The sequence below is a fragment of the Vicia villosa genome, linkage group LG1, assembly GCF_029867415.1.
Source record: "Vicia villosa cultivar HV-30 ecotype Madison, WI linkage group LG1, Vvil1.0, whole genome shotgun sequence".
Classification (NCBI taxonomy): domain Eukaryota; kingdom Viridiplantae; phylum Streptophyta; class Magnoliopsida; order Fabales; family Fabaceae; genus Vicia; species Vicia villosa.
In genome coordinates, this window is record NC_081180.1 from 240,320,414 (window position 1) to 240,344,676 (window position 24,263).

The 24,263-nt window shown below is 35.8% G+C and overlaps 2 protein-coding genes across 2 annotated transcripts; one reads left to right on the forward strand and one right to left on the reverse strand.

Moving 5' to 3' along the window:
* Positions 1–8,877: 8,877 nt before the first annotated feature.
* On the forward strand, positions 8,878–10,881 carry LOC131597462 (uncharacterized). Its single transcript, XM_058870162.1, has 3 exons — positions 8,878–10,225; positions 10,389–10,520; positions 10,676–10,881. Exons 1-3 carry the CDS (start codon positions 8,878–8,880, stop codon positions 10,879–10,881), a joined length of 1,686 nt encoding a protein of 561 aa, XP_058726145.1.
* An 11,171-nt stretch (positions 10,882–22,052) lies between these two features.
* Positions 22,053–22,409, reverse strand: LOC131597470 (uncharacterized). The gene has a single exon (XM_058870170.1). It carries the CDS (start codon positions 22,407–22,409, stop codon positions 22,053–22,055), a length of 357 nt encoding a protein of 118 aa, XP_058726153.1.
* Positions 22,410–24,263: the final 1,854 nt, after the last annotated feature.

Genomic DNA, 24,263 nt, shown 5'->3' on the forward strand with positions numbered 1-24,263 from the left:
GGGAGTGGAGCAACATGCACCATTTTTAGTTCCTTGAAAGCATGAACCGTCGAGCCATGCGACGTTAAACGAAGCACTTTGTGGGAGGTAACCCACACTTCTAATGTTTTGTTTTGTTTAGCTTTTATTTCAGGAATTAATCAGGGAACCCGTCTGGTGAAAGCTAGGAGGCAACAATTAATATTGCGTTACTCTCTGTAAGTCACCCTCTCGGACTTGTTACGAAACATTGAGGTCAATGTTTAGTTCAAGTTTGGGGGGTGGAGCTATTTAATTTTGAATTGTTCAAATTTTCTGTTTTTTTTTGTTATTTAATTATGTACTCCCAGTTAGAGTAAGTAGTCCCATAACAAAGCGAGAATCTCAAGCGAAGTATCAACAAGGAAGCAACATGTATGAAAGTGAAAGTAAGTGAATGTTCAAACTTTTTCAGTTTCACTTTCTTTTTCAATAAGTAACAAAGCAGGTATGAATTTTCAAACTCAAACTCTTAATGTGTGCAATGAAACTTAAGGTGTTAGTAAATACTGTCAGAAGTTCTTTATGGTACATTGTTTATTGGATCAGCTTAGCCTTAACCATTGTGAGGAAAGCTTTCCATTGTTTACTATATGCAGGAGACCATCAATTATTTTGACTTGTTCGTATCATGCTAAACCGGTTGTTGCATCGTCTGTGGAAATCTGTGGAAGTGATTTAGGCAATTGTTTGAATTTGAGAGTTCTTTGAGCCGACTCCACCGTAAAAACTATTTTCTTCTGTGAGAGTGTGATCCTTTGCTAACCATTCTTTGAGCCTGAGGTCAAGGTAAGTATCATAATATGCACCAAGAAAATAGCTGGTGAGGTTTGATCTCAATAAAAAGTTTTGTTCAGGACCATCAACCATAAAATTTGGTGATGTGTTTTCTCTTTGACCTTTTTAGAAAGTAGGGGAGCATTCATATAATCTGAATACAGGTTGATCTCCAAGTTCGGGAGAGTCACATTTAAAAGAAGAGTAAGTACTTATGGTAATCGGTGAAAGATAAAAGAAGTCGTAGCTTGAAAAAAAAAGAGAAGTAACAACGTTTGAATATAAAGATTGTTGAAAAAAAAAAGTGAAAAAGAAGAATCAAGCTACGAATGAATGAAAAAAGATGGACAGGTAAAGGAAGTAGAGTTTTAGAGAAAAAGAAATAAGTTATGAATTGGATGCTTCCCTATATTAGGAACAACCCTTGATTATCTTCTTTTCTTTGAATCTAAACCGCATTACAACCCTAGAAAGACCTTCTGATTCTCAGATTCCACAGTACTTGATGCTAGCAATTTGGTGAACGTATGATATGGATCTTTGTTGATTTAATTGTTTGGATGAGTGTTTAACCCCTCTTTTATTCATCATACTTTTTGATGAGAGTGATTAGTGCTGATTCAATTACAATTGTGTAGTGTTTTGAACTTCTGGAGGTAATTTGCTTTCAAAGTTTGTTTCATGTGTATATTCTGAGTTTGCAGGTAAAAGAGGAGTATTTGACTTAGTTACTGGATTGAACCACTTGAGAAAAACTTTTTGAAAAACTTGTTGCTTGATTGTCGGTAAACTTTGCTGGAGGTAAGTAATTTTGTTTAGGGACAAACAAAACTCTAAGTTGGGGAGAGTTTGTTAGGAGTAAATTAATGGTAAATTCATGTGTTAATAGAAGTGATTTAGTTTCCAAACCAATGCGAAATGTGATGAATCCATAGGTTTTTATGAAGAATTGAACTGAATAAGTTTAGTTCATGTATAAAGCAAATCGAATCACTTGTGGGTGTTATTGCTGCAGGTTTTGAGCTGAATTGGTACTTAAGAAGAACATGAGGAGGATAGAGAGCTTGAAGTCTCAAAGGCAAAGGAAAAAGTTGGTTTTTGCAAAGGTCGCGCCGCGAGAGTTCTTCCTTGCGCCGCGAAAACATCTCTGTTTGAGGGGTGCGCCGCGCCAGCCCGTTGCCGCGCCGCGGCCTCGGCGTTAAAAGCCCAAAAATTCTGTTTAAAAGCCCTAGCTTCCAAGAGAAAAAGGGTGGTTAAGAGAACTTTGTGAAGAGCGAAATTAGGAGAGCATTCTGAGATTGCAGCCAAGAATAAAAATTGAAGGCCAATTCTTTACCAATCGAAGACATTCCATTGATGAAGATGAATCCCTCCATTAATTCTTGTGTGTTCTTCATGTCTATGGAGAGCTAAATCCCTCTTGTTGAGTCTAAGGTAGTAGTTAACCTATGATTATACATTACCATTGATTAATTCCTGTGAACAGTTATTTGAATTCATTATCAATAAGAAACCTTGTTTTTATTCTTAAATTATCGTTGAATCTTTGATCGAAAGAAAGGATTTAACTTTTGCCCTAGGTTACTATATTGATTCAATTGCAATTTGCAGAGATGGAATTGTAATTGGGTTTTCATAATTATCGTGCTTAATTACTATTATCGTTATTGATATTTGGAGAGATCGAATCTCATACCGGTAAAAGTTATCTAATTTGATTTGCAGACATGGAATCTTATTTGAGGATAAGTGAAGATAATGATTCAAAGGATTGTTCTATTGGGAATTAATTGATAATTGTATAGGATTAGGTTGATGAACCCTAAAGGCTCAACATCTTTCTTTATTTGTTAACACAAAGTCCTTTACTTACTTTTATTTTATTATTTGCTTTTGATATTATTAGAAGTATAAAACAAACCAAACCAAATTTCCTAACTCAAAATAAACAACTATAGAACGGCAGTGATATTAACCAATCCCTGTGGATACGATATATTACAGAAAATATTTACCCACAAATACTTTCAACAGCGCCGTTGCCGGGGACTGCCAAAATACAGATTTTTAACTTAAGTTCAATTGAAATTTTGTTGCTCTGCGACTAAAATTTTATTTTCTGCACTTTTTATTTTTATTTTATTTTCTTTCTTATTCTAAAAATTGTCTAATCTGTTTATGCGAGGTAAGGCCTCAGCTGAATTTCTTTTTGACGCAGAAATCGAAAGAACTTTGCACGCAAGGCGCAGACAAGCTCGTCGAGAAAATCTGGAATCTGAAGAAGAAATTATTTCAGTTCATTCTGGTTCAGATTCTGAAAGTGAAGGAGAAGTCATGGGAGAGAATCCACCAGCGCCGGAGAGACTTCTTGGTGACTACGGTGCTACAAACACGCCGGGAGGTAGACTGACAATTGTCAACCAACCGGTAAATGCGGCTAACTTTCAATTGCATCCGAGCATAATAAATCAGCTGGAAAGAAAACCTTTCACCGGAAAGGTTAATGAAGATGCAAACAAGCACCTACAGAGGTTTCTTACCATGAGTACGACTTTAAAAATTGAAGGGCATACCGAAGAGGCAAAGAAGCTGAGAATGTTCCCGTTCACCTTGGCCGAAGAAGCAGAAGAATGGTTCTACTCTCTTCCAGCAGGTAGTATCACGTCATGGGAAGAGATGGAGAAGGCTTTCTTGAATGAGTATTTTCCCGCATCTGTATTTATAAGGAAAAGGTATGATATCTTGAACTTCAAGCAGAAGGAGGGTGAGCCATTAGGAGATGCTTACAAAAGATTCAAAAGAACTCTAGTAGCATGTCCCACTCATAATATGGACAAGACTGAACAGATGCAAGTATTTGTCAATGGGCTCAGAATGAAAACAAAGCAGTTGATTGATACAGCAGCTGGAGGCTCAACAAATTTCACAACAGCCTCCGGCATCATCAAAATCATTGAAGCAATAGCTGCAAATGAGCATTTGGAGTTGTATGACAGGTGTGCTAGCAAACCGGAAGGAATCATTGATCTTAAACTGGAAACTTCAAAAATCCGGGTTGAAGATGCGATAGCTGCAGAGGTAGAAAAGAGATTAAAGGCTATGAATATAGGTACTCAACAGGTTGCTCAAATCCAACAAGCTCAACCTGTAAGTTGTGAAATTTGCCAAGGTCCTCACCAAACTATATATTGTGTTGCTACTCCCAAGCAGATTGAAGAAATCAAATTCCTGAGGCAAAACAATCCGTATTCTAACACCTATAATTCAGGGTGGAAGAATCATCCCAACTTCGCTTGGAAAGATCAACAACAAAATCCTCAGAAGGCAGAGTGGGAAGTAGCTATTGAGAGATTGATTGGACAATGCTCTCAGTTTCAAGAAGAGACGAGAAATAACCACAGGAACACCACAACTTCAATAAAAAATCTGGAAGTTCAGGTGGGTCAAATAGCACAACATCTCACTCTACAGGCACAAGGTAGCTTTCCGAGTGCAACTGTGAAAAATCCGAAAGATCAAGAGAAGATTAATGCTGTTACTACAAGAAGTAAGAAAGTGGCAGAATCGGAAAAAGAAAAAGAGGAAATAGATGACCCCATGGTAATAGAGGTGGATTTGGAAATAAGAGAAAATCCAAAAGAGCCAGAAGTTGTGATACCACCGGTTAAACCAGTTGAAGAAAAAAATAAGAAAAAGGCTGAACCAGCGATCAAACTACCTTTCCCTTCCAGAGTGACAAAGAAGGATTCAAAAGAAAAAGACTTTGAGAAATTTACTGAATTGTTCAAAAAGCTAGAGGTGAATTTACCCTTCTTCGAAGCACTTGAGCACATGCCATTGTATAAGAAATTTCTGAAGGAGGTAATGACAAAGAAGAGATCAGTGGAAGGAGAACAAAAGATTGCAACTGAGAAGTGCGGTTTAGTCTCGTCAGTAAGGAAGATCCCAACCAAGAGGAAAGACCCTGGAGCTGTGGCGATACCATGCACTATCAAGAATCGAATGTTCAAAAAGGCACTCATTGATTCTGGTTCCAGTGTGAGTTTAATGCCACTATCTATTTTCAAAAAGCTTGAATTGGGAGAGGTTAAGGAAAGTAAGAAAAAGTTAAGGTTCGCTGATCACACCACCAAGAAATCTTATGGGGTAGCTGAAGATGTACTAGTGGAGGTTGACAAATTTGTATTCCCTGTTGACTTCCACATCATGGACATTCCGGAAGACGAAGAAACACCTATCCTTCTTGGGAGACCCTTTTTGTTGACAGGCCGCTGCAACTTTGACATTGAAAAAGGGACACTAACGCTAAAATCATTTGATGAAGAAGTAACCTTGAAGATGTTAGGAGTTAAGAAACATAGGACAGGTGTAAATGATCAAACTTCTGTGGATATGGCGGAAAGTGAGAAAAAAGACAAAAGGCCTGAACAGCTCCAAGAAAAAGTCTCAAGCATAGCCTCTCGGGTGGAAACAACTCAGGGAGCTATCAAAAGTCCGAAGAAGGCTAAGGAAGTCAAGAAGAATGCGGGAAGTGAGTTGAAGAGAAAAGTGGTCCATGCTTATCATCTTCATGAGTTCTTGGGTGAGAAAGTAACAAGCAACAAAGTTTGGAAAAGGAAATACCCTCCATAATAAAGGGTAATGGACCGTCGAGCCATGCGACGTTAAACGAAGCGCTTCGTGGGAGGCAACCCACAGTTTTAATAATTTATTTCTCTGTTTGTTTATTTTATTTTCAGGAAATAAAAGAGAGCATCTCTAGTGAAAGCTGGGAAGTAATCATTGGAGTGCAATACCCTTTGTAAGTAACCTCTCCAAGGCTTGTTCTAAAACATTGAGGACAATGTTTGGTTCAAGTGTGGGAGGGGTTCTTTTCATTTGCTTTTAATTGTTTTCCATTTTTGTTTTTGTTTGTGTGTTATGTTGACATTGTGTTATAGATCGACTTATGGATGTCGAATGAATGATGAATGGTATTTAGTGGATGAAAGGTGCAACCTGAACCTATTCCCCCGAGGCACCCTGGAAGTTGATGCAGCCAAAAGAAAAGTAACTGTTGGACGCAACTTGCTGATACTGGACAAAGAGGATTGTATGGTGTACCTACGCCGGAAAGAAGCCACATGACACGAGGAGTGCTTTGGAACCTGTAAGCTTACCCAACATGGTGAGGTTAAAAAAAGCCAAACACAACAGATTATCATCATGAGAGTTCATTCAGGTATGACTTTATCATTCTGATTTTGCGTATGTTCTGCTGACACAGCATAATATGAGGACACACACTGAGGCATTTGTTTGTTTTACCACCTGAGCCTTTCTAGCCATCGAAATTATATGTTTATCCGTTGTTACCCCAGTTGAGCCATATCCTTTTGTTTGTTATAACCATATTTGTAACCCGCAGCCAAACACCTCCAACCCTTGCTCGGCATAAATGTTGTGGTTTTCAGAGTTGTGCTAAAATCTAAGTTTGGGGTAGTAATCATCAAAGAAGAGGGCAAGTTAAAAAAAATGAAAATAAAATTTTTGAGACATATGAATGTATGTCCCATAAAAAAAAGAAAGAAAGAGAAAAACTTGCCCGAATGAAAGACTCAGTTACATTAAGCACTCATGGAAGAATGAGTGAAGCAAAAGAGTCTAAGTCGAATAAATTCCCAGTGTAACAAGTTGAGCACAATTACGAAAAACACAACATGAATGTCGAACCCAAAACCAATTGTTTATCCATTTCCTTGTGTATCCCACTGTACCTAAACCCCATTACAACCCAGAAGACCTCGAAAAGTGTGTGAACTTTGTTAGTATAGTGTAGGTAGAATTTATTCAAAATTAAGAGTTGATATTGCATACCTTTATTTTGTGAGTGCAAGATTCTTTAACCCTGAGAGATTTGGTGAGAAGTGTGAAAAAGCTTGCAGGTAAAAAGGCACTCTGATGTGGAAGTGTGGTAGAAAGTTTGGTTCGGCAAGCCAAAGATTCTACTAGAAAGGTAGACGCAATTTGCGAATAACATCGGCTGTGTTGTGGAAAGAAAAATCCAGGGTGACCTCTGTTGGTCTCTTGCATCGCTTGAGGACAAGCAATGAGATAAGTTTGGGGTTGTGATCGGTCACCATTTCTACCTAATTTCTGTCATGTATTCGGTCTAAATTTGTCGACTCGGTAACACTTTGATCAATGTTTTATTGCTTTTGTTTAAGTATTTCATGTTTCATTGTTTTTATGTTTACTTTGCATTATGTTTTAATTTAAGTTATTTAGATTCTTTTGATGCCGTTTGGTTAGTTGTGTACGAAATTCAGGGTTGAACAAGTCATCTTAAGTGTCAAAGCAACTATGAAGGAAGGAGAGGCAAGAGAAAGATGAAAATTCAAGGTTCTGGGGTCTAACACGTCCGCCCGTGCTTCCACGCACGGCCCGTGTCAGGAGAATGGCAGTCTCCATACAAAATCCAGGGACGACACACGGCCGCCCGTGCTTCCACGCACGGCCCATGTCAGGATGGCTGGGAGCAAAAATAAAAATAAAAAGCAACACGGCCACCCGTGCGTCCAAGCACAGCCAGTGCTGCTGAGAGCGTGAAATTTCTAATTTTAAGGCTTTTTCATTAAATCTCCACCTTGAGGGCACTTTAGACATTTCATTTGGCTGAGATTTGTACCTAGACTATTTAGTTGAGTTTGAGAGAATTATTTTGGGACTTTTGAATCATACGATAGAAAATCACAGAAGAGAGAAGATAGCTTCATCAAGGGTTCCGGAGACGGAGAGATTCAACGGTGGACACCATTGAAGATCAAAGTTCCCAATTATCTTTGTAATGTCTAAATTCTTTACTTTGTCTTTCTTGAATATTATGAGAGGCTAAACCCCCTAATGCTAGGGGGTGGTCCTGATTTGGTTTTTGTAATAACGATGAATTTGTGATTTCGTCAGTACATTGGTTTATATTATTCAGTTAAATTATGCAATGTTCTTCTTGTTTTCTTTATCGGTCAAATAAGGATTAATCTATGGCTAACAAATACAGGACTGTAGTTGTTAGGGTTTGTGCATAATTTGATTATAGTAGATATCACCTAGGACTAGGGATACCCTATAATTACCACATAATCTTGATTATATAAAAGCTTGGTTTCAATTTAGGTTCCTAAGGACTTAGGATTTAGGTTGGAAGACTAAAGGTTTCCTCACTAAGGACTTAGGAGGAAACACTCTAAGGATGTGGTAACTGAATGTTATGAACTTGTTGAAGAGATCTTAATTTTGAGTGTTACATGCCAAATCAACCACTCACCCTAGCATCTCATATATTTGATAACAAAAATCAATTTATTTTTCTCATTATTTTACTTTGCAAGGATTTAATCCCCCAAAACCAAAACATTAATCTTTTGTTCAATTGAATCATATTTTACGAATCTGTATTTCCTACGCAGTCCTTGAGATCGACATTCGGGGAATTTCCCCTATTATTACTACAGAGGCAAAAATAGTACACTTGCTATTTTTCCGATCAGCGCCATTCAAGATGGCTTAGTGCAGGCTATGCTATCTAGACTAGGCGCAGCATGTGTAAGAATAGGTGGCAGAGTGTGTAAGAGTAGGCTGAGCTCGGAATCTTGACCAAAAAGGTGAGAAGGCGCCATCTCATATGGCGCCTTAGTGTTTTTTTTTGTACAAAGGCGCCATCTCATACAGCTTGCTCGTGATTCTTATTTTTTTCCTCTACACCTATTTATATTAGATGAAATGAAGAGCTCTATACTCAAACACAACTCTCAAACTCTCAAACACTGAAACAACAACATGGCCCCTGCACCTCAATATATTATTAATGCACACATCAATGGTGAGACTTACCAATGTGATGCATCCGGTTTTTTATTTCGAAACACTGAAGTTACCCAATTTTGTTTAAGTCAAAAATCGAACTTCGTACATTTCAAAAACTGATTGGAGATCAAGCTATCCCGAGGTACAGTTTTACAGATCTTCTATCAACATCCGGTCTTTTTTGGAGATCAAACAAAATTTTACCAGGTGGAGGTTAAGGATGACGAAGATCTACAAAACATGTTTTGTAATCATAAATTTTCTGGGTACGACTCGATTGAGTTGTATGTCCTGCTCCAACAACCAAACGAGAGCCAGGTTGTTGATCCCATCGAAGTAGAACAAGCTGAGGTCGATGTAATTGATGAAGACGAAGAAGATCCAGAGTTAGCATTTGATGATATGGTGAACGATGATTCTGAAGACGATGTTGAAGGTGTAATACCTCCAATTTCAACATCCACACCGCCGTCTCACATGTCGAACATTGACATGGCAGGTGATGAACCCTCATCAGACATATTCCACAACGTCTGCATGCAGTCAGATGCAACTTTAAAAGAGAAAGATGGTTTTCGTTCGAAGGATGAGTGCATGCGAGCAATAAAAAAGTTCCACTTGTTAAACTCTGTGGATTTTAAAATGGACCGAACAAATGCAGAACGGTACAAAATCAAATGTACCAATTCTGAGTGTTTGTTCAAGCTTACTGCTTCATACAGGTTGAGAAGTGATTCATGGGTGATAGGCAAAATTTCTCAACCTCACACTTGCATCAACTCTTGTCGCTCGCAAGATCATCGTAAACTAAGTTATGATCTGATATGTCAAGAAATCTTACCTCTCATCAACAATGATCCATCGTTGAAGGTGAGAACAATAATTTCTCACATCACTAAAGTATACAACTATACGCCCTCGTACAGGAAATCATGGTTAGCAAAAACTAAGGCGATTGAACAAGTATACGGTAATTGGGAGGAATCATACAAAGAGTTACCCCGCTACCTAAATGCACTCTGCACATATGCACCCGGTACTGTTTATGAGATGGAAACATTGCCCGCGTATGCCCCAAATGGTACTCTTGTCAACGGAAATGGAATATTTCGTCGTCTATTCTGGGCCTTTCAACCTTGCATCAGAGGGTTTGCATTCTGCAAACCTATTATTCAAATAGATGGAACGTGGTTGTACGGAAAATACAAAGGCACCCTACTTATGGCACTCGCACAAGACGGAAACAACAATGTCTTCCCAATTGCATTCGCTCTAGTCGAGGGAGAGACCAGTGGAGGTTGGAGTTTCTTTCTCAAAAATCTCAGAACACACGTGGCTCCACAAGTTGGTCTCTGTTTGATCTTTGATAGACATGCTTCTATTGTGAGTGCATACAATAACCCGGCTAATGGTTGGCATGACCCCCCTTCTACGCATGTCTTCTGCATTAGACATATTGTACAAAATTTCACGCGAGAAATGAAAGACAGGGCTCTTCGAAAATTGGTTATGAACACATGGTATGCATTAACTCAACCATCTTTCAAACATTACCGTAGAGAGATCAGATTGTCAAATCCAGATGCAGGTACTTGGATTGATAATATTCCAATGGAGAAGTGGACTAGGTCATACGACAATGGACATTGATGGGGACACATGACAACAAATCTTTTTGAATCAATGAACGGTGTCTTCAAAGGCATACGGCACCTCCCTGTAACCGCTTTGGTAAAATCAACATATTTTAGGATGGCTTCATTGTTTGCACAAAGAGGTGAAAGGTGGGACGTTGTGTTACGAGCTGGACAATTGTGGAGTGAATGTTGCACAAGATTTATCAAGGCAGAAGGTGCGAAGGCCAACACACATATGGTTACAAGGTTTGACCGACATAACTAGAATTTCATGGTCAGAGAGACAATCGACCACAACAAAGGGCTACCAAGACAAGAGTATAGGGTTCTACTAGAAGAACATTGGTGCGATTGCGGAAAGTTTCAGGCATTTTGTATGCCTTGCTCCCATGTCATTGCAGCATGTGCCCATTCTCACTTAGATGCATTAGCACTCCTGTCTCCCATTTACAAGTCTGAGACCTTGCTCCATGTATACAACAATGGCTTTGCAGTGGTAGCAAAAGAGGATTATTGGCCTGCGTACGAGGGGGAAATTGTTTGGCATAACGACCAAATGCGGAGAACTAAAAAGGGTTGTCCCAAAAGCAAGCGTATCACAACTTAAATGGACGAGCTCAATAAGCTAGAAAGAAAGGGTGGTTTATGTCGCTGTAGCGGGGAAATTTTGAGATCGAAGCCATTAATTGACTCGACTCAATATTTCAGTGAAAGTCGCCACCGCGCTTTATTGTTTCCAAAGGAAATGGGAAAAGAACGAAAAAACCCAAAGTTTGTTTTTAAAAAAAGAGATCTTAGGTACGGGTGTTGATTATACAAGGGGAAGGTTTTAAGCACCCCTCATATTTGTGGTACTCCACAGGAACCTTTTTGAAAATCTGTGTCGTGTGTGCTAAAAAAGGGGTTTGTTTTATTTTTAAAATAAGCTCGGCAAAGCATTAAGCTTTGTGCCTACATACCTCCTCTGTGCAATGGAGAAGTCAGAGCTAATGTAGTTCCGCTTAAAAGGGAAAACGGTTTTTAAAAACGAATAAACACTTTATCGTCGTCGAAGAGAAATACTCAGCCATTGATCTTGAGCATGAGAACAAATGAGTTCTTTGCATCGCAAATGAAAGAAGGGCTCCAACTCGGATAGAAATCAACGATTATGCCACTAGCTCTCTCACGCGGAAAAGATCTCATTATATCAATCAATTTCAAAATCGTAGGGTATCGCCACTCGTTTCAACAATTAGTCGTGTCTAAACTTTTGAAGAAAAGCCACTAAGGGCAAAAGATATTTTAAAGAAAGGTTTTAAAAGAGATTTTACAAACATAAGAAGGTTTTTGAAAAAGGGAGAAGATTTTGAAAATCTTAGAAGTGGGAGGAGATGAATAGGCTATCCTATTGCGTAAAATAAAAGCTAAGGAAAGAAACAGTCTAACCGAAAAAGAAGCCAACACTTGACATTATGAGTCAAGGTAGATTTCCCATCCTTTGGACTTATCGATACCAAACCAACACATTACCACTTGGGGATCCAGATGAACTTATTGACTTTAGCACAACTTCGCATTAAGCACATTAAAATTCTGACGAAAATCGGGCAGAGTAACTGCTGTTTTCGGGTAAAATCCTTATCTCAATGCCTTGGAATTAACCATCAAGGACTTTCAAGGAAATACCTGCATACACAAACAGACAACAATCCAATGCCAGACAGACAGAATAATCACAGAGTAACAACAGAATAAGGGCCCAGAGGTACTAAGTCCATAAGTCCAAATCTCCAAAATGCTCGGGATAGTAACCAATAGTCCAAAAGAGAGCCTTATGTGTTTTTTAGATTTTGGTTGTTTATTAGTGTTTTAGCATAAAAGATAAAGTATGGTCCAAGTGGACAAAAAGAAAATAGCGGAAACATAAACATAGCGTCCAAATGGACAAAGAGAAAATAGCGGAATATAAACGTCCAAATGGACAAATAGAAAATGGCGGAAATATAAACACGATGAAATGCTAAAATAAAGCGAGAAATATAAAGAGCAATATAATAAATTCGGAAATTAAAGTCAATTGTTAGATGTTAAAGATAACCATCTTGAAACTTGTCAAGTATGTTATCAAAGTTAGTAATAAAGATCGATGGTGAGTGAAGGATGTTCTCGGATTTAAATTCAATGGACATTTATCAGAAGCTTGATAAAATCATAGCGACTACACGATAAACCTCCATAAGTCTTAAATCAACCGCATACAATTCTCTTCCATATTTGATCTTTTTTAATTCGGAACACAAAATATTGCGTTATGTTAAGCAGATCGCCAAGTGATATATGTAGAAATCACCCTACAACGAGGCCGGTCAAAACTTTATGTGCTAATGCATGCGAGAGAAGCGATATGTAGATCACTCTCCGAAAGCAATACCGCACGAAAAGAAAATAGGTAACGATCTAGTCTTTACCAAGAATCCATAGAATTCTCAAGGTATTAAGACTTTCATCGATCAAAAGAAAAAAAGAAGGAGAAGAAGAATAAAATGCATAAAAGATAATCAACTCACACTATCATTAATATCATTCATCTAATATTATGGATTTGGTCATTTCAAACCTATCAACATCCTAGATCCAATGATATTAATGTAGTGGAGGAAGAAGGAAGCCAAAACAAGCATAAAAAAGGCAAAAAACACATTCCGTCCCAGGGGAAATCGATTTACCTAAGCAGGAAATCAATTTCCTTAGTGCAGGTTTTCAAATCTGGCGCAAAAAACAGAGTGGAAATCAATTTTCCTCTGGAGGAAATCGATTTCATGCGCACAGTTTTCAAAAAAACAGCATTATGAAGCATAAAAACTTGATTTAAACCAACATACAAACACCTTATGATCACATATCATTTGGAGCACGAAATTTCCACCAATTCACCATCAAATAGGACCAATATAGCATCAAAGATGCATTGAACACAAGCAACAAAGATCTACATCTTAGAGTTTAGGAATTTACCAAATGTTGAAGTAGCTTCAAGAACAAGCACAAAATGTGTAGATCCTTCAAAATTGGAGATGAACAAACAAAGAAAAGAGTGAAATGTAGGAGGTTTAGTTCAAAACTAGTAAGATTCAATGTGAATCTCACTAATTCTATGAAAATGAACTTTGGGTGAGGGTTTTGGAAAGAGTGAGAAATGAATTTGCAAGAACTTCTTTGGCTCTCCAAGCTTGAGAAATGGGGGAGTAGAGACCTATATTTATAGGATGGGAGCAAGAGTAGTGGCAATTTGGTCTTTTTGCTCTTGGTTAATTAACTTGTGTTTAATTGGTGTTTAAATGGTATTTAAATGGTAAAAATGGTAAGATGGGGTTTAAGTGGGTTTAATGAAGGGAATTAATTTTGGTGAGGTGGAAAATTGGTAAAATGACAAAAATGATCAAAGAAAATAGGTGCCAAAATGATGTCACACTTCCCTCCTTATATTTTTTTGAATTTCGCCCCAGGGAAATCGATTTTCCCCTTGGGTAAATCGATTTCCATCTTCAAAATTTTCAAAAATTGCTTTCTTGCACTGTTTTGATTTTTGCCCGATCTTTTACCTGTAAAATATAAACAAAAGAGACAAAATACATATTTTTGGATTTTGGTTAGTATAAAACAAATAAAAAGCTAAAAGTGCTTGATGATTCCCCTCAGAGATAAACACAGTATCAAGAATGGAGTCTCACAATGGTGCTCTTGATTTATGATTAAACTACAACCAATGTATGATCTTATGGTCAAAATTGGGGTATGACAGTCGCCAAGTCGGACACAATAAAAAAAATTGTCCTAATCATGCTAGTGGTTCTTAGAATTGAATTTTGTATGCACACTTCTTTTAAGATCTAAACATGTCTTCTTTTCATTAAGAACATTTGTTACAACACATATCATTGGTAGAAATTAAATGACATAACGACTTAAAAACAACACATACAACGGATAAAAAAAACGCCAACAACACGACAAGTTATCTAAAAAATAACAAGCACCAAAACAATGTCATCAGAACCGTGCATCATCATCATTACGTCTCTGTCTCTTTCAACTTCCTCCAACCAAGTGCGAGACGTTCCAGTCGCAAGTGACATGGCAGTTCTTCTTCTCTGGATTCTTCTAATTTCTTCGCCTGTTGGGATGTCATCATCTAACCAGCGTTTCAACTCTCTCTTTAGACGCTCCATGGAATGGATGTTCCAAAATTTCATTTTAATCGGCGGTTTAACGACCGAGAAAAATACATACCCATCTCTTGTGAAAATCTCAGAAGCCATGATGATAAAATTTGGGAGAAAATGAGAAGATTTAGTGAGAAAATGTGAAGAATGGTGGAGAAAGGGGGTATTATTTATAGAAGACAATATACAAGGAGGAGCCATATGAGATGGCTCCTCCTCCTAAAAGTTGAAGGGAGGCGCCATTTGACATGGCTTATTGGACTGAGTGTGCCATGTGAGATGGCGCCTAGGTATAAAAAAAGGGAGTAAGACATGTGAGATGGCGCCTTGGTGTCAAGGTATTATGAAACATGGTTATTTGCGTGATTTTTTCCGAAACGTGGTTATTTGCGTAATTTTTTTAATACATGGTTATTTAAAAAAAAAATTCCCCTCTTTTCATATATTTTATTGTGTGTTTTATTTCGAAAGCAATAATACTATTTAAATTTATGTCATATCATTTATTAAGTAAGTTCGTATTAAATAATTTATGTTTGTATAGACACCTAAAATTTATTATAAATAAGTAAAATTAATTTTAACATATTTAATTTATTTTGAATAGAAATAATTTTAGTCCCAAAACTGATTCTAATTTAAAATTAGAAGTAGTAACTTTTTACTGAAAATACGTTTTATACACTTTGATTTAATGTTCAATTCATCTTTGTATAAATATAATTAAACATAAATTTCTATATATTTAACCTATTTTAGTCAAAATCACATAATCAATTCAATTAAGTTTTCGGTAAGTGTACATTTATTTTTGGGATAATTGACATTTACCCCTGCCATATAGGCGAGGTTCGGATTACCCCCTATTAATTTTATTTTTTGGATTATCCCCTTGAAATATGAAAAGTTCTATGATTTACCCCCTAGGACCCCCTGTAAACTTGTTTTTTTTATTTACCCCCTGAGTTTTCACTGTTTTTTACACGCTTAGGGTGTGCCCTAAAAATACAGGGGGTAATCCAAAAAAAAATTTTAATGGGGGTAATCCGAACCTCGCCTATATGGCAGGGGGTAAATGTCAATTATCCCTTTATTTTTTGTTGCTAGCAATCAGTCATGGTTGAAGTACATTTATTATTCAATTTAATTTGATTTAGTCATACCACTAGACTAATAATCAATAGTTCAATCAACTATTAAACCAATGATTCAACATTCTTACAAATTTAATAACTAGTCTGATATTTAAAAGAATTTTTAATTGAATTTCTGAAGAACTTCGTAAAAGATTTGTGATTAAACTCTCGGATAAAAAATAAAATAAAATAATTTTTGATTGACTAATAATCAATAGTTCAATCAACTAATAAACCAATGATTCAACATTCTTACAAATTTAATAACTAGTCCGATATTTAAAAAGATTTTTGATTGAATTTCTGAAGAACTTCGTAAAAGATTTATGATTGAGTTCTCGAATAAAAAATAAAATAAAATTATTTTTGTTTGAGTTCTTGAAGAACTTAAAAAAAAAATACCGATAAAATATTACAAAATTGTTCTCATCTTTCTCTCGTCTCTTTTATCTTCTCTTTTTATTTTATAATAGGATGTCACTTTTTTATAAATAATAACATATGTCGGCCACTATCTTTCATTGTCTCAACTAGAGTTGTCAAAATGGGTTAGCCCATATGGGCCGGTCCGCCAGACTCGGAAAATCGTAGGGCTCGGGCCTTAAAATTAGAGCCCATATTTTTCAGGGCCTTTTTAGCCCAGCCCTGAAAAGCCTGCTACCTATTAGGGTTAGCCCATATGGGCCGTGGGTAGCCCTTTAGGCCCGCATAATTATAAATTTTTAAAAATTATTAATATTTATATTATCTTACTCCAAAATAGCACATCAAATTTTCTCACTTCACTAAATTTTATCTCTATTCTATTCAATCTTTCTCTTTTAAATATTATATATTAATATAATTAACATTCTTTCATCGTATTATGTATTATTTTTTCCCTTATAATAAATATTCAAGTATTATTATATACAATTTAGACATATATTATATTTAGACACACATTATAGTATTTATAAGAGATAATATAGTACTTAAAAATGTATTATATTTAAAATAACATAATTTTTTAATTTTATTTATAATAAATATTATGGCGTTTTTATTTTAATTTTTTAAATAAAAAAATTTATTTAGGGTCGAGTAGTCCGAAACCCATCTAGAATTAAATCTCGAGCCCATATTACACAGAGCCTTTTTGGCCAAGCCCTAAAAAACCCATGACCCATCAGAGCCGACCCGTTTAGGGTCGGATAGCCCATTTTAACAACTCTAGTATCAACACAGATATATTAAGTGTCCATGTGCATGAATAGGGAAAGGGAACCATAAAGAACCTGAGACTGAGAGATCCCATCACTCAAATCCAACTAGCACCAACCACTTGCCAAAGTAAATACACTATCACCTACCACTTGTGTCCAATCCAACCACATCTTAAATAGACTAAGTGAGTAACCGAAGAAAACACAATAACAATAAATATATCCATTATCTTTCATCTCATGTAGCTTCACTTCTTCTTCACAATCTCATATCTAATCTCTCCCTATTAGGGGTGTTCGCGGTGCGGTTTTGACGAAAAAAATCATCCGAACCGCAAGAGAAAAAATTTGTGCGATTTGATTTGGTTCGGTTGACTTTTAAAAAAAATCCAAACCAAACCAAACCAAACTAATGCGGTTTGATTCGGTTCGGTTGGTTCGGTTTTTTACAAATATTATATTGAACCATACATATACATATAGATGACAACATAACTTTGTATTTAGATATTTATACACTATCAAATAACAACAAAACTCGTCATATTTTTACAACAACTTTCTATTTAATATGTAAAAATTAAATTAGATAGAAGTTGAATAATAAACATAAAATAATAGTATAAAACAATATAAAAATTATTAGAATGAAAAAAAATAGAAGAGACGAGAGATTAGTGAAGGCGAAAAAGAAAAAACAAAAGAGTTGAGAGATTAGAGAAGAAGATGTGTGATAAAAACGAAACTGAAATAAGGAACATTTACATAAAAATGAGAAGGTGAAAAAGAAAGAATAAAAGAGAGTAGAGAATATAGAAAAAGATGGAAGATGTATGTGGTAAAGAAGGCGCGATAATGCTATTAGAGATTTGAGAAGATCGAGACTAAAATCATGTGTAAGGATGAAAAAATTGTTCGTAATCATAAGATTAAGGTATAATAGATTTAAATTTAGGTTGAATGTGAGTTAAGTAAAAGTTAGATTGTAACATAATGTGGTTTGATTTGGTTTGGTTCGGTTTACAAAATACAAACTGCAAACCAAACCAAACCGTGCGGTTTTGTTAAAAGATGACCCAAACTAATCCGAACCAAATGCGGTTTTTTGCAGTTTCGATTTGATTTGGTTTGATTTGCGGTTTTCTATTGGATTGGTTTGGTTTTGAACACCCCTACTCCCTATTGCTTTTCTATAATCGATCACCTTATAGTTGATAATAGTGTAAGTAGTATGGTGCATTTTTTCCATCAACTTTATCAATTTTCTTGCTTTTGAAATGGAGTCCAAATTTCTAACATGTGATTATTTTTCCATTTTTCAGAGAGGTTCTAAGTTTTGGAGGTGTAGAAAGTATTAAGAAGATGGCAAGTGATTATTTCGACCCATGGTTGTCGGTTGGTATTATATCAACTGTGATTTCCTTGATTAAACATGCGTTAAGGTATTCTAACAAATTACTTTATTATTTTCTAGTATTTTGGTCTAAAATAATTTTCAGTCTCTAATAAGTGATAGTTTCATCCTCCTAAAATTTTAAAACAGCCTCTTTCGTTACAAAATTTTAATTTTGGAATCACAAATTATTTGATAGAGTAATAAAAAAACCATAATTAAATTTTATTTTTCTAAGTCGATATTTTTTTATAATATATATAGAATAGTCAAAGAAAAAATTTTCTTAACAAAAAAAAGTTATTTTTGACATTTTTATTTGTATCACTGTAACACCTAAGATTGAAAAAAACTACACTAATGCGATACAAAAATATTATCCGAAGAAGATATGGACTGAGTGATAAAAGATATTCATGATAAAAGATTTATTGTAATAATTACGGAGTTAGCAATTAGTTGAAAATAGAAACTAATGAGAAGGCTAGTAACTAAAAAAATGGTCGCTTAGAAAAATAGTTTTCTCTCCTATATGAAAGAAAAAACAGTTGTTAATTAGATATTGAGACAAAATAGAAATGTCATCAAATTCATCACGTTTAATACAAGTTTGAGTAAGAATACTGATTTTAAATGTGCACCGTTTGATCTCAATCAAATGGACTGAAAAAGTTTAACAGTGTGACTTCGTCCTTTACCAACTGCAGCCTGCAAGGAATAGGAATATCCTGAAAACACATTATATAAAGAGAAGATGATTCATGAATTATCATCATAAACAATATTCATCTTACTCATACTTCAAAATCAAAAACGGTCCTTTCCTCATTCAGTGCACACTCAAAGAATCAACCATCCGATTTCTTTCTTACACTCTAATGGCAGGAGGTAATATACTCATACTTTATTTGGTTAGAAAATTCATCATATCTTTATGCACATTTGTTGTGCCATTATGTGTTATTCATCTTACTCATACTCATCTGTTTTTTCTTAAAAACCTTCAAAAAAATTCATCATCCGACTTTTTTTTCACACTCTAATAATTTGTATTTAATTGAAGTTTTTTTTGGATTTCGTGAAGATGAAAGACAGCCTATAATTTGTGATGTTACTGTTCTTGATAAAAAATAACTAGTTTTGAAGAGTTATATAGTGGTAGTTTTTTGATGAAGATGATCCAGTAGGTACAAAGTTATATAGTCATTTTGAAGTTGCATTTAACTATCTTAAAGATCTTGTGAGGCTAAAGATCTAGAGTCATTTTTAACCTCTTTTTATTTCTGTTTGAATTAGTTCTGTTAGACTAAATATATATACTCAAGTTTTTTTTAAATCCTTGGTCTGTTGTTGTCTAAACTTGTTGTACGTAGGGGTGGAAATAGGCCAGGCCGATAACAGGGGCCTACAGGCTAGCTTATATAGGCTCAGGCCAGGCCACACATTATTTTTAAATAGAAAAGGCCTAGGCTTCTTTATAAGCCTATTTAGTTAAAATGGCTAGGCCTTAGGCCCTAAAAAAAGCCTTTTGAGCCTATCAGGCCGGCCTATTTAAATAAATATGAATACTTTTTTATGATCATTATGTTATGTTTTGTACTTTATATTAAAATACATAAATAAAACTTGGTTATCTTGAAGAACTTGTGAAAATAAGATGAAAACACCAGATGAACATTGTTTTCATAAGTTCTCTTAAACAAATAGTCTCCAAGAACTTATACTAATAGGTAAGTTAAAATAAGTTAGTCTATTTAAACATTATTTTAATTGCTTATTTACATATGTTTAAAACAAATAGGCTTTTATGTAGGCTAACAGGCTAACCAGGCCTTCGAAAAGGCCAGGCTCAGGCCTAAAAAGTAAGCCTACGACAGGCTACATGCCAGGCTTAGGCTTCGGTTTTTTTGACAGGCCAGGCTTAGGCTTGGCAAAGCCTAGCTCGGCCCAGCCTATTTCCACCCCTAGTTGTACGTAAAAGTTTTTATCCGATAATATATAGTTTGCTTGCTAAAGTCCTAGTCAAACTGGAGATTTGCAACGTGGGATTTTTATGGGAAATAGTTTGTGGTAGGTTTCTTTTTAGGTGCATATAAAATTTATTTTCAAATTCTTCCCTTAAGTTGCAAAGATATCAAATAGATATATTTGTTTGTATATTAGTACTTCAATTATTTATGCTTCTCATATTTGTATGTATACTAATACTAGTACACTAGTACTTCAATTATTTATGCTTCTCATTTTCTTTTGCAGATGTAGTTCAATTATTTATATTTCTTATTTTCTTTTGTAGTTGATTTTAAGACCTTGGAGGGAGTTACGATGTGATGTGGCATTGTTATAGTATTTTTGTTTGTTTTTAAGTATTTTGCTAGTGTTTGGAGGCTTCGTCAACATCGACAAGCCTCTGCTCGGATAATCCGAGAGAGACTTACCGAGTCAATATTTGACTCAAATGTGCCACTTCAACACGCTGAAGCTCGGTGCACAATTTGTGTCTACGAGTTTGAGAATGGATAAACAATTTATAGTTTGTCGTGCGGGCATGCATAAGTGTCCATAAGTGTCCGAATTGTAAGGCAGCAATTTGAGATATTTTACCGTTATTAATAAGCATTTGTGGCAGAAAGATTATAATACGCACCAGTATATTTTAATGTTTTTATTATTTATATTATTTTTCATTGTGTATTAGGCCCATTAAAAATATTTATAATAAAGTGTTTAGTGTTTGGTACAATATTTATGTTCTCTCTCTTATTCTCACGTGCAGCTCATTCAAAGGTGCTCTGAGCAATGATGGCTCATCTGAACTTCTTCATTATGGAATAAATTTCAATTTATATATAAAATAACAAATTCAATTATCAGCATGTGAGCATAATTTGGAATAAAATTCAATTTGGACCTTACAATCACTTAAAATTGCCATATACCAATAGTAAAAAAAAAGCGTTGGTAACTTGTCTTGGAAATACATGACCTAAATTTCACTTTATAATAACAATTAAAAAATAAACAAAATAAAAATAAACAACTTCAATCGCTTCAGATTTTTCATCCCCTCAACTCTCACATTTCTCTTCACACTTCCATCCCTCAATCCTAAAACTTGGCATGCACAAAGCAAAACAAAAGTTCTTCTTCTTCCTTATTCTCATTATTCCCTGCGATTAGAATGTACAAATTTTGGAACCCTAATCTACCACATTTCATTTCACAGCTTCATTGCAATCTTACAAAACACACTATTCAAATCAATATTCCTATTAACGTCGATTATCTCATCGTCGGAGTGTTATTACTTACCTTCGTAGTCATCAATGGCCATGATCGGTAACGAAATTCCCCGTCATTCCTCGGTTAACCCCCAATCGAGTCGGCTTCCTATCTCTTTGCCATGGAACCAAGTATTTTGCGGCAAATCAGAGTTTCGCCGCCGCTGTCGGGGGAACCTTTTTCGTCCACAACCACGGTGCTGAAACTCAATCGCTCGAGATTTCTTCTCACAAACCATCAATCCTTCAATCGCTCGAGATTTCTTCTCACAAACCATCAATCCTTCAATCACTCAAACCTTTCATCGCTGTTGAAACACTAATCGATGGGTGAACTCAATCTGCTAGGTAGATAGAAAAAGAAGAAAAACAAATAGAAACTCACATTGTCTCTAAAAGAAATCACTCCATTCTTTGGTTAACTAAGGTAAAAATTTTGGACTCTTAAAATTGTTCATTAAATTTTACTTCTCATTTTTTAATGTAAAGGATAATAAATCAAATTTATGATTTTTTTTTGGTAATGAGGAGGGTCGGGGCCCAAGAAACAAAAGAAAACTACAAGGGAATAACCCTAGAAACACAAACAGAATTTTGATCCTTCTTCAAAGAATTCCGCATCCAAATAGACACCTCGGAAAAGAACTTGCTCTCACCAATCAACTTTTTACCCTCCATTGCAAGAATGTTAGCATAATTATTCGCCTCTCTGTAGATATGTTGGATCTTCACTCGATCAAATGAGTTCATCAACTCAATAATACTCCTCACTAAGTTTCCCACCACCATGTTCTTATAGCTTCCTTTAAGAATACAGTTTGCTGCTTGTTTCGAGTCAGTCTCAACCTCAAGATTATGGTATCCAAGATCAATAACCATTTCTAAGCCAGTGTAAATACCCCATAACCCAGCCATCAAGGTACTATAATTTCCAATACTTTTGGCAAAGCCACCTAACCAAAACTCGCGGTCATCACGTAAGATCCTCCACACCCCGCTATACCATTATTATCACGAGCACCATCCACATTAATCTTCTACTTTGTGATTTTTGTGGTTCATGAGTGGCGCTATATCTTAAAGCGATATCACTATGCATTGACATATAGACATTGTATTAGAAATGAGTCTAAATTATGCTTTATGGATTATTATTGTAAATAATTATTTACATGTTTTAAAATGAAATCTCTAGCCATGTATAATGTATCTTTTGTTTATGTTTGTTGCTCCGCTCTTGTATATTTGTTATTTTCGAATTGATGACCCTTTAGTGGATGTGTGGGCGAATATGATAATAGATCATGACGCTTCCGAGACACAAGGAGCCGCCACCGTCGAAGACGATGAACTTCACTTTCCCTAATAAGTGGACCAACACGTCCTAGGGGTTTGGCCTAACCCTAGGACAACTCACGTTCATCGGGAACGTACTAAAGACCACTGCTATCATGGGCATGGATCTGAAGACCCCTTTCTCATGCAGAGCGATCACCTTCTAGATCCCAACCTCTTTGATCATCTCTAGCTTTCTTTCGAGAGTGATTGAGCGTTTCGGATTGTCAATCTCTCCTGTAGTCCTACCTGGACCCCTATACGCCCCAACCGTGGGAGGGGAGCCGTTCTTTCATGATATATCCATACCTCCCTTGGATTTATATATGTCATTAGGACTACCCTCGACGTTCACTCGTGACATCTTTCTCGTAGATGAGCTCCTTCACATTACTCCGACACGCGTGTCGTTGTTGGAGCTAGACTTAGATGAGGCAAAGGACGACGAAACTTATGATCCCTCTAAGCATGATTATATGAGCATATATGATGAGGATGACTCTGATCACACCTTGACGAGCACTTGTAGTGGATAGTACGGAGCTGGGGCGGGTGAGTATTTTGATTGTCGTTAGGTTTCGATCATCCTAGTTAGTGAGGAGAGTACATGGATTGTAGGAGTATTTTAGTACTAAATGACGGGTTCTTGTGACTTACTATGCATGGTCTGATATTTTCTCCTTGGGGCAGCTCTCCTGCGCGAGTTTCTACCGGGGACTTTTATTCTATCATTCATGGATTGTATTCTAACTAGTATATGCACTTTATATATTATGACGCTTCGTCGTTTATATCTATAGTATATTTTTATGTCATTTTCCAAAATAGTTAAGGGCAACTTGGTAAATAGGGAGGGGATTAGGTTACATCCCCAAGTTTTCATGTCTCTCTCACATCTACTACAATTTATTCTCTCACATTTACTGTGATCTCTTCTTTCACTCTCCCCTAATTCTCTCACTTTCTCCAACTTCTTTCTACGGCTTTTTTTTGTGTTCATAAATCATCTTAGCATTTACTTTTTATTTTGTGACATGAAAATTGAATTTATACAAATAAGAAAATGGCTAATATGTTTTTGGTCCTTATAAATATCTCAATTTTGGCTTTTAGTCCCTATAAAAAATATATTGACTTTTAGTCCCTATAAATTTACTTTTACACTCATTTTTGGTCCCTCTACAAGGACTAAAACTGAGTGCAAAAGTAATTTTATAGGGACTAAAAGTCAATATTTTTTTTATAGGGACTAAAAGCCATTTTGGTTAATTTTATAGGGACTAAAAACAATTTTAACCCAAAAGAAAAAGAAGAATCTTAAGTATTGTGTTAGGGCTCAAATAAGGTTAAGGGTTAGGGTTTTATGAATAGTACTTGAGATAACAATTGTTGAAAAAGAGACATTGAAAGAGGAATAAGGTTAAAGGTTAGGGT

What these genes read in the sequence shown, in the direction of transcription:
- LOC131597462 (XM_058870162.1), top strand. Translation starts at nt 8,878, where the DNA reads ATGTTTTGTAATCATAAATTTTCTGGGTACGACTCGATTGAGTTGTAT. An exon ending in ATTGTCAAATCCAGATGCAG is followed by an intron (nt 10,226 to 10,388) that starts GTACTTGGATTG and finishes AACATATTTTAG; the next exon opens with GATGGCTTCATTGTTTGCAC. An exon ending in AACACACATATGGTTACAAG is followed by an intron (nt 10,521 to 10,675) that starts GTTTGACCGACA and finishes ATGTCATTGCAG; the next exon opens with CATGTGCCCATTCTCACTTA.
- LOC131597470 (XM_058870170.1), bottom strand. Translation starts at nt 22,409, where the DNA reads ATGGCTGGGTTATGGGGTATTTACACTGGCTTAGAAATGGTTATTGAT.